Here is a 12,186-nt window from a genome sequence, read left to right as displayed (position 1 = left end):
TCCGATGTTAGGATAAATATATAAACTAAAATTTATAAAATACGTACCTATAAACTGTACGGGTATGGAGTAACGGAGTGGGAAATATTAAAATATTTAACAATTGACATGTGTACACTGTACAGTACAACCATGTATACTGTATATAGTATATTTCTGTGTGCGAGGGTCCGATCGTTCTACGAATCAACATAACATCCCCGATCGACAGAATATTAAAAAATAGACATACAAAATTCACTGCTAGATAAGAATAACTTGAAACAGTACCACTGTACTAATGTACTATGTAATAGTATAGTTTTCAAAAGCAACTACATTTCCTAATCGATATTCAATAGTCAACGATGCGGTATCATGGTGGTTTATAAAAAATAAACTATTACTGATTCTGATTTAACTAGTAACATGATTGTTACAACATAATATAATATAAATATTTTATTCATAGACACATATTATCTGTATTAGTTTCTAATTTACTAAAATATTTTACTTTATATTTACTAAATATTTTATTCATAGACACATATTATCTATATTAGTTTCTAATTTACTATGTAATAATTTTAAGTATTTTTCAATTATTTAAAGAGGCCCATCGGGGCCCTCTGAATTCTCTACTGGGGGTGCATGTATCACCTGCACTCCCGGTAGTTGTGGCACTGATACCTACTCATCCATTGTCGTAATATGTTCTTTGTAAGATAAAAAGTTATTTTAAATTATATCACGTTACATGAGGATAGTGTACTAAGTCAAAATATATTGCAATTTTAGTTGTTATTAATTAAGTGAACATACTTACTCAATTACGTAGATCTTTGCGAAACCGAATAAATAACATTATTATCATTATCATTGATACCAATTAAAAAAAATTCAATAGGTGTTTCGAGATGAAACCTACTATTTTAGATTACGATGATGTTATAATGTATAATAATAAAGTGTACGACGAAATTGAATTACCATGTAAGGTAGTCGAAAATCTGATCATGCTATAAAATGGCACAGCAGCCGCATCAGCGGTCACATCGTAAGTCGACTTGAGATAAGATAAACACGAGTTCACTGATTTATAAATTGAATGTCCACCACAAGCAGCTAACTTTCCATATCATAATAAAAATTTCAAATAATTGTTTGGATTTATTTAACGCCAAAAAATAACGTTGCCTTTTACCGGCACCGCATGGAAAGTAGCGTATCGAGTTCTATTATACGACGATTAGCCAAAACTCGATGATAGTCTATTAGTATACACCTAAATGAAATACGCTCTGAGTGGTCTTGTAACCGTTTAAATACACACATTTATATTTCAAATGTAGTCAAATTAGAGGTAAAGGGAATGGTTGTTTATCAATTTCAATATGTCTAGTGTGTTCTTATTTGGTCCCTTTGCAAACGTAAATCCTCATCGTTATTTCAGGATTACGTTTACATGTTTATGTACAATTGTTATATTGTGTAGTGTTATTAAAATTACGTCGTAAAACGTGGTGCAGAATAAAAGACGAAAAACTTCAATCGCGACAAAGATTAAATATGTGCTTAAAACCGTGGAAAATTGGTAAAGCGTGCAACTGCACACCCACTCGATTAGTATCCTGTAAATTGTATTTAAGAAACGATAAAATCTCTAACACTTCAACCCCCAAACTCCCCAGTGGATGACAATAAAATCCGAATAAATTCCGATGTAATATAAATAAGATTACAATCCTCAAGCTAAAAGCTACTTGTCAATAATTCTGATTGAAAATCAAAACACAAAAATCTAATTTTTTTATAAAAATAAAAAAATTAGATTTTTATAAATTTAAATTTTTTTTGTGAGATATTCGCTAACTCGATGACACATTCTTTGTTATCTCGTCAAAATATGTAGTTATTAATGTTTTACAATGCGTCTATCATTTTAATGATTTCCTAAATTGTTGTGAAGTTACTATAACAGTTTGCCCATACTTTCTACAAAGTTGAAATTTTTATTTTTGCATTTATATATTCCATACGTATTATACGAAGTATACGTATAAAATAACATTATAAAAATATCGAAAAACTTAAAGCCCTTAAAACAATGGTTAAAATGATAAAAATGATTGCTATCAGAGTTATTTTAATTGAATAGACATCATAACCAATTTTAATTTTGTTCGTTTCGAAAAGAAGCTTAAATAAATCATACGATTAAGAGTGGAATTGTTTTTAAATTTCCATAGAAATACATTGCAATGATTTTATGATAATATTATTTAAAAGTTTTATATTAAGTTTTTCGATTTAAGATGGTCGATAATAATTATAGTGTAAGCTTTGAAGATAAAGTGATCGTCGGTGGCGAACAAGTGGGTGACACGCATGGATTATGGTTTTCATACACAGAACGCATTATAATATAACATAAACGTACATTTTTTGTTTAATTTAGAATGGCCTTACGAATGGTTCGATATGTGTCAATACCAAAACACGAATAATATATTTCAAGCCAGGGCATACGTACACCGATAAAATACAATTATTAAACGTGACGGTTTTGCCACAAATCATTTGGATACAACCGCCAGATAGTAAAATATTTAAATTTCCAAACCTAACCACCGTGAGTAGTATATCCACACGGTTATTAGACATAACATTATATCGGTACAGAGCTTATAATAAATTAACTATTTTCATTTTTTATTTTTTTCGACCATTTTATTAGTTTCGTTTTCGTAATCCAAATGGCAAATATCTACTGTCACGATCAAAACGTTGTGCCCTGTTCATTTCATTTCAGCTATAAATGCATAAAATATAAAACAATGGTTATTTAACATTGCATTCTAAATGTGGACAAAATTGTTACAATTTTGTTTATTATAAATAATCACTTTAATTTTCTATTGATACCATCGCATATTATATTATCGAGTATGTAAACTGTAACCTAAACTATATTTATAGTAATAGCAATACGAGTATATAGCTATTATACACGTGACTACTAGACATTTATAAATTTAATAAATAGCACTACTTAACATGAAGTGCCTTCATATATATATATTTACTTAAATATTAAAATATCAATCATCAGCATAATAAATCATTTGATATTTACTTTTTACTGCTTTAAAATACTTTCAAGTAATCTAAAATCCATAAGATTTAAAATCATAATTAACGATAGTCTATAATTTACATAAATCCCACTGGTTTTTGGATATTTTAGTACATATTTTCTTTCGTACATTAGTATTGCTATATTTATTATACGAACATTTGACTATTGTTTTTTGTTCTTGTGATTTTAATGTAGAGGGAAAATATAAGCTTCATTGTTATTTTAAGTTTATTTTTCAATCCTCCCATTGTGAATAGATGTATGCACATACATGTGTGCAATAAAAATCTATTAGTTGAAATTATGTACTATTTTATTACATTTTATTTTTTTGATACAAATTTGCTTAATCGCATTTATTTTATTTCACACAAAGTTATACACGGTGATTCACCAAGCGTAAAATACTCATTATCTCAAAAACTATTCACTTTTTACAAATTTTTTTTTTCAAAATATTAGATCTATGCTGTTTTTGAATTATATATTTGTTTAATATTTTTCACTCTTATATTTATTAGTTGGACCACCATCAACTTTTGATTTTAAAATGGCAACCTGTACTTAAAATGTTATAATTTAGTAAAGTTTTTTTTCTTATAAATTATCACGTTTAAATTTTCGTTTTCCGTTTATCCATTGACGAGATATAATTCCTCAAAGTTAGGTAGTTTAAAACAAATAAATAATTCAAGAATAGCATAGACTGAAAATGTTAAAAAAAGTGAATAGTTTTTGAGATAATGAGTGTTTTACGCTTTGGTGAATCAGCCTATATAATTTAATTATTTTTGGCTATCATCAAATCCTGATGGTTTTATTTTACTTTTATTATTATAAAAAATTATTGGTCTAATAGGTCTCTATCCCCCCTGGCGAATCGTGGGATTTGCACTACACTTTTATGTCGAACTTAAACCAGAAATTCAAAAGTTATTTGCACTTGAAAAATCCAACTGGTCAAGGAAACTTGGCTATAGAATTAAAGGCTGTGCCGAGAATATCTTCCAGTTTGCCTCGAACCATTAATTTTGGACATGTAAACATTGGAATGAGGTTAGTAGAAAAATGAAATTGCAAAAATTGCAAAAAAATTATCTGCAAAAAGATATTTTATAGCGTTACAAAGAAGTTGAGTCTGACTCCCGAATCAAAACCGTATCAATTCCGCATATTTATTCCAAACGAGTCGCAGGAATTGAACGTAAATCCAACCTTTGGTTCGTTTCGTAATCTTGAATCGTACTAGAAATTGTTTAAACCAAAATTCATACTTTCAGGTAAAGTGTCTTGTGATTCTTCGACATACGTCACTATTCGTTATACGCCTCGGTCGTATATAACACTGTGTTCAGATTTAATATTTTACCATTCGGAAGCTAATCAAGAACCACAAGTTATAACAATTACGGCAGTCACAAAACCTAGAGACACGAAGTATGTTTTTCTACTCAGATTCATTAAAAACGATTACAATAAATTATAATAAGGTATTCAAATAAAATTCGAATAATATAATGCATACAAGTCTGGAGAGATAAAACGCACAATTGTTTGCCGAAAACAAATAAAATGTATAATTTTAGAGAAAGTATGTGTAACAAAATACGATTTTAAATCACGGATGTTATTAATTTTAGGTCACAAAAGTTACCAATATTACATACATTGCGAATGTTAAATAAAAATAAAAACGTTTTAGTATAAAATATTTCGTTTTGAAAATCCAATAAGACAGTATTATTGTCCAAGGGGGATAGAGCATTTTTTTCTTTAATATTTTTTTAATCTAACATTTTATTTTAGTGAACAAAATGTAAAAATGGAGAAACGTGAGCCAACGAAAATCGATTTGTCTCCTCGGAATATTACACATCGACGTAATATTCAAACACAAAAGGATAACAATACGGTTTTTAGCAGACTTAAACCTAATAAAATATTTGTGGATAAGACATGCACAATTCCCGTAGACTCGTATTCGTGGAACAGTAAGAAATAACAAAATTCTAAACAACCGTACTCATTATTTCGAAACATGTGGTTTTCGTTGTACATTCATAAATATACGATTTCAATGCGTCGAAAAATATTTATCAGTTTTATGAACATTGAACTGGTACACGGGATGAATGTTGTTAAAAAGGTGTGGTTAATCTCTAGTTCATACCAAGACCATAAATTGATCATACCACGGTATTAGAAGTTTTCTGTTAATTATCAAATATACTGAGTAATACACAACCGTATATTTTGAACGTTAATCATACGTACGCTTTTTGTTTATTTTTTTCTTAAGTAATTAATTTGTACATTAGTACAATTATTGCGAAAACGCGTAATGAACTTTTGGTTTTTAATTTGTTTGTAATATTGTCCAGATGCTCTAGGTGAACCGGACGAGGTGTACCGAGAAGCTTATGCGCAACACACTAAGACGTTTTTGTTGAATGCAAAACTTTTTGGCAACACAAATAAGAACGTTACATTTATATTATATTATTATTTTATATTATTGTATTATTGTATCATTATATTATATTAAATTATCATATCATTAGACAAGAACCAAATACTACAGTTGTCGAGGAAATTCTTAAGCGTGAAGCTGCATGGAAAACTTACGAAGTACTATATTTATTCAACTGAGCGAATAAATTACGTTTAAAATAATTTATTCACTATAGGAAAAACTCTACTCGTATAGAAACGTATCATACGATGACAATTTGCGGAAATCGACGGGACTTCGAGAGAGAAGCATTCGAATGAATCATATCGTAACTATATTGAGTATTTAAGGATTATCTTATATTAAATTGATTGATCAAGATGACTAAACTATCGATACTAACTGTAACTTACAGCCAAATTATACCTTAGAGGGATTAATGAAAGAGTGTATTATTCATTTAATTAAATTCACTTTGGGAAAGGGTAAGCAAAAAATAATTCTCACTCATCTATACACAGTATAATAGAATGATATCTTGTAATTATATGTGTATACGTACATATTCTGGTGGTGTATTGGTTTTAGGAAATCAGTGTAAATGGATGTTGATGTTTTTCAATACAAATTGTCTTGAAGCTTCTTATTTTTTTTGTAGGACACGAGTGTACACGACTTTGATCCGAATCTCGATGATAACTGGTGGGTAAGATTCCAAACTTACAACAGATTCGTAAGCGCTGTCAGGAAAATTATTATCAAAAATCGTTTAAAAAAGAGACTAGAAAATTTCAAATAATAAAATAGTGTTTTCACGTTCACTTTTATCAATCATATTCCATTCTTATGTAGGGTTGAAATCCTTAATATTTAAAAATGAAAATTTAAAAATGTACTCACACGTTTCAGCTTTTTATAGTTTATGTATTAAATATAAAAGAAAATCGTTAAAAAAAAAAATAAAACCTGTGCGGACTTTTTATCGATCTCACAAAGATTTGGTTTCGAAAACAAACAGATTTAATTATAACACTAAATCGTGTGTGTGTACATTTTATTTGCTGTACAGTCGAAGAATGAAGTACAGTTTAACCGTGCTACGACATTAATCAAGTTATCACTTTATCGAAAACTAATTTACGCGACTGCCGTTATACTAATAAATCGTAATAAAAATACATCACAATAATACGTTAACTTTCGTTTTGAACGTACACGAACGTATTCGGTCGAAGATAAAGCCATGGACGCCAACGAATGTATTTATCTACGCCAAGCTTATACATTAATTATTAATGCATCCGATTATGCTAAACTTTTGTTCGGCCTGTAACGCGTATGGCGTGCGCACACACAAATATAAGTATAATTTAACCCTGCATTGATTAGTGTTTTATAGCCACGATGGTTTATCACGCGTACAAGTATAACTCATGTGCACGTTATCTTCCATACGTTTCCGTTGCATCGAAGAATAATAAAAGTGGCGTACGCCATGCAATAACAATCTAGGAACACGTATTAATCGCGAGCGGTTCGTTCGTTCGCGTAATCTGGACCGAAGTTTTCACGAATAAAACGTAACGACAATCGTGTGTGATCGAATACGGTTACACCCTTACGTACCGTTCACGCACGTAGTACGGGTTCGACGACGACAACCGCACAGTGTTCGATACGTTTTACATATTGCGTTTCACCTTCTCCGTGTCCTCAGCCCGCAATTTTTACCCTCGTTCCGATCGTGCGAAGAATACCGTTCGACACGCGAAAACGTGTTCGTGGTCCTTTTGCCGATTCCGTGGGACGAACGAGCCACAAACTTTACGCTCACGATTCGCGCACGTGCGGCCAGTCGCACGTGGAAACACACAGACGACCGTGTGGGTAAAGCTGGGTTCATACGGGTTTTGTACACGGTCGAGTCACTAAAGTAAGTTGCTGAATCGAGTACTTGATTTATTTAAATAAATAATAAATTGATTATTGTTTGTTCTAGTGATGAGCTTCGTAGGAATGTAACTCCAAAGTCGACGTAAGTATTATTATCGTTATTATATTATTTTTAAATTTTTATTTGTTATGAAAGTTGTTTTAACAAAGTTTTTTTGTTATAACGTTATGATAAGATAGTATTTTTCTAGTATTATTGAAAAAAAAATTATATTTTTATCTTTAAATTAACGGATAGAGCAAAAATAATAAAATTAAAATTCTGCTTATTTTTGCATGAAACAAAATGGACATTCCATAGACATTCATACGTCGGTATTCTTCCACAAACTTTGAAGTGGTATTTTCATTCCACTTTTGACTCATATTTAATGATTGAATCGTTAAAAAGCTAAAATATAAGAATAATTTTATCTAAAATCTACAAAAGTTGTATTTAATATTTCAATCATAGCCCATAGGAAATATCGAGGGAAATATTTAATGATATATAACAGAACGATACTGATAAAGAATTTTACCGGGGATTATATTAAACATAATGGTGACAGTGGTGTCGAGATTGGTTTAGTAGGTAAACGAGTGCAAGTAGCAAGTCCAACTCGGTCGGAAATTAGAACTGTTTTCGAGTAACTTGACAAAAGTATTCACTAAAACTGATACTGGGATTAGCAGTAATTATTGTGTTCATAATTTAACGAGTAGAAAAATTGTACTTTAGTGACTCGGTCGAGAACTAAACCCGCGTGAATCAGGCTCAAGACCGAAAAATTTTTACACATCGAGCGTATAAAGCGGTACGGGAAATATAAGTCCCGTGCGCTTTACGACCGCGATAACCGTATCTGATATCGGAATAGCACATTTTACCGCTGCAGATGCCGCGACGCCTAAACGTGTTATAACGTTATCGAGTACTGCTCGTGCAAAAACTGTACGACAAGTTTTAAAATCGAGTTTTAATAATGTTTCGTCGGATCACGGTGTACCGAGCGGTTCACCGCCAGGTGTACGGACGAGTGTCATTTAAACGGTAACGAACAGCAGCTACAACTGCTACGTTATTGTTTAACTTGGCTTATACCGTTTCGATGGTTAGCGCATCGTGATATTGTCACGAAGAAAAACGATTGTAACGAAAGTGAAAACATTTTTTAAAAAAATGGGCGAAATCACCGGGTCAAATGATAGATACTTGAAACTAATACAATATTGTTCTTGAAAAAACGATTCTGAGTTTATCTTTTTTAAGATGAATTACATAGTAGTAGAACCAAACTGTCTAAAACTCACTAATGACGTTGGTTCAACTTTTAACTTTTTAACTTTTGTATAAGAAATAAAAAAACAACAATTGTGTCTATAAACAACAAAAATAATTTCAATTAAATATTATATAACCATGAAATGTATTTAAAATACTTATATAAGTATTTAATACATTTTTGAGTTATTGTAGTTAATATTTATTGGATAACAGCTAAATGACTAATATTGTTACTTGAAAATCCATAGAAACATCTGCTTTTATTAAAATTTTATTTTGTAACACTCTTCGCAGCTTTTCAATAATTTTTTTTTTTCCCAGTTAATAAAACTCATGAACAATTTTGTATACAATTTTCAAGCTTTAGTACAAAAATTGAAAGTTTTATGAATTTTTAATTAAACCATTATAACTAATATTCTTGATCTTCATCATTTTGTCAAAATATAATATTCAAAGTTGTAGAATTTTTTTTCCCTGTAATTAATAATAAATATGTTTGATGAACTTTGTAATACATTTTGAAAACTATTTTTTAACATATTAGAAAAAATAAAGAATACATGAAATTTTTAAATAGATAAATAAATATCTCAAAAATATATTAATATATTATTCTATCCATAGCGAACGATGATATAAGTGTTAAATGAAAATTTCAAGTTTTACGATTGTTATTTTTTAAAAGTTACGATGGAAAAAAAATTTGATCTTGTGGAAACTATTTCAAAAAAAAAAATATACATCATGGTAAAATAATATATTCTTCGTTTCATTCAAAATTTAAAATGAATAAATTAAAAATTCAGATATAACAATAATATGTTATATTCTTATATTAATTTATAGAACTGTCTAATATAATCTGAATAGACTGATTCTCTGTTATAATATTACATGTAAGTCGTATTTATTTAAATTGTAAATTTGTCGTCAACTAGAAAACATTATATTTATCATTGACAGTTTTTATAGTCATACTTTAAATGAATTTTGAAATTTCATATTCTAGGTGTGATTTTATAACTAAACCGATTTTTTTTTTTTGTAGCTTCGATTCTATGAAGACTGTTGTTCTGAAAAATACGAAAAAAAATATAGTTTATTGTTATAAAATGTATGTACTTTAGAAAACGAAACTATACCAAGTTGTTAAGGACATTATGGATCAACAATTTTATTAAAATTCTTCATTTTTTTTTTTTTAAGTTTTTTATTATACATATTCTGTTGGAATTATGTATATTATATTAATAACATAATAATGTCCACAAAGGTACTCTGTTTAAGTAAATTTAATAAAACATTTTGATTGAAGCTTCGTACATGGACATGATGTATGTTTCTGTTAACATTTTAATGGGAATTTCATATTTTTTTCTTGTACTAACTATATACATATATATATGTTAATTACTAATTTATAAAAAAATACATGACAAAAGGTAATTTACTAGAGGAAAAATATTTATATTATTATTATACGGACCATTGGCATGCTTTTCAACTTTCTAGGAACTAAATTTTTAAGTCAAATCAGGTCACGAAAGCTATGGACAGAAGTATATTGAATATATAATCAAATAACAGAAAGCACAGATCAAATAAAAATGTAATAAATTCATGTCTGCCGGTTTCAGAAAAAATAATACGTCTTATAAAATAATTTTAAAATATTATTCTTAAATTCTCGTAACTCGTGAACAAAAGTAATATTAATCTTTTTGTTGTAGATTTGAAATAATTGATCTTTCACGAAAAAAAATAAAAATAATAACAGTAATGCCTTTATTATAGAATACAATATTTTACCTAGACTAAAATAGAAAAGTAAAGTATATTCATAATATACGAGTAGTATTATAATACTATCCAATATGTGCTGTTTGTAATCATATTTATCGTATCTAATTGTTCGTGTATATTTCTTATTTCTTTTTTTGACTAAGCTAATTAAAATCTATACATATACATATTTTTGTTTGATATACAGATTAATATATAATTGTATACCGAATATGTTTGAGTTTAGGTAGTATTCTTACGTATAGAAAATAATAAATCGTTACGATAAATTATGATGTACTTCTAACGTTTGCTTTCACAAACTCATTTGTTCTTTATGAGAGGGATTTCCTCTTCATTCACTTCATTTACCCTCTCTCATTTCGCTCCAATGTACCGTTATTGTCATATGTCTATAAAATTCAAAAACTATATGGTACTATAATAACCTCTCAACCATTCAACTCTCTATGTCACATTTTATATTGTATAATCAACCGAAATGTAATATAACCGAACGTGTCCAAGCTGACTGATTACTCAATGTACAGCCAAAACTCAGAGCCGTACCGAGCCATTTTTTATTCTGAAGAAGAACTGAAGCAATGCGTGCCCTAGGTTGTAGGTTTTTCACACTCAGAGCTTTTAATATAATATAAAATATTTTAGGCATAAATTCCAGAGCTAATCTCTTATAAAGTTTTTTTGGTTTTTTGATTTTTCGATATCATTTATTGACTTATTAACTGCTCTAGATTGTATTTATAAATCATTTGTAATAGTTATTTGTCAAAAAGTACCTAAGAAGATAAAATCATAACTTTGAACACGTTATTTTTCATAACAATAACATGATATACTAAATTAAAAATAAAACAAACGTGCCATCCTCATCACAGAAAAAAAAAAAAAAAACTAGAAAATATTTTGCAAATAATTAGCAGGCAATTCGTATAAATTTGCAAGATCGATCCCAAAATTCAACAACACTCCTTTCCTTTCAAAATCAAAAATTCCATAGGGGAATTAATAACAAGTCTCATCAACTCCTCTAATCACCTCCTCTCCAGACAAAATAACATATTTAAATTTTTTTTTTTTTTTGCAAACATTTAGCTCGCGATTCGCAAAACCTATCCCGAAGTTCACACGATACTTCTTTATTTAAAAAACAAATACGAGTATTATTAAAATTCAAAATTAAAAAACATTTAATTCACATACTGTATTATACTTTTATATATATTTTTTTTTTGATAACTACAAAAATAAGGTAATAATCTATTTTATTTTTAAGTTCTTGTTCTATACAATTGTGTATTAATAAAGTGTAATAATTTTTACAACGGAGCAGGGCTGACAAGACGTATTTACAACCCCCTATAATTTTCGATTTTGAATGGAATGTAGTGTCGCGCAAATTTTAGAATCAGTTTTGCGAATCCATGCCAATTACGAGCTAATTATTTGTATAATTGTATTTCTTAATTTTTTATTAAGGTAGACTAGCAACACATTCATAAAAATACACTCAATAGACTATATAAGAATTGCATGCACCATCATGGATCAGTTGCGTGCCATCAGCTTGATATCAATTTTAAGCAG

At 29.0% G+C, this 12,186-nt stretch overlaps 1 protein-coding gene across 1 annotated transcript; it reads left to right on the top strand.

The window, feature by feature from the left end:
- Positions 1–2,297: 2,297 nt before the first annotated feature.
- LOC112694173 lies at positions 2,298–6,351 on the top strand (the record flags this gene model as incomplete). The annotated part of the gene is made up of 9 exons (XM_025569564.1): positions 2,298–2,357; positions 2,441–2,614; positions 3,981–4,177; positions 4,241–4,341; positions 4,402–4,558; positions 4,928–5,112; positions 5,503–5,603; positions 5,809–5,901; positions 6,232–6,351. Coding segments are annotated over exons 1-9 (1,188 nt in total), but the record flags the coding sequence as incomplete, so codon positions are not given.
- Between the last annotated feature and the right edge of the window lie 5,835 nt (positions 6,352–12,186).

Source organism: Sipha flava, unplaced genomic scaffold (assembly GCF_003268045.1).
Source record: "Sipha flava isolate LNK unplaced genomic scaffold, YSA_version1 124_pilon_pilon, whole genome shotgun sequence".
NCBI lineage: Eukaryota > Metazoa > Arthropoda > Insecta > Hemiptera > Aphididae > Sipha > Sipha flava.
Note: the sequence above shows the minus strand (reverse complement) of the source record. Positions and strands in the feature narration are given on the sequence as shown.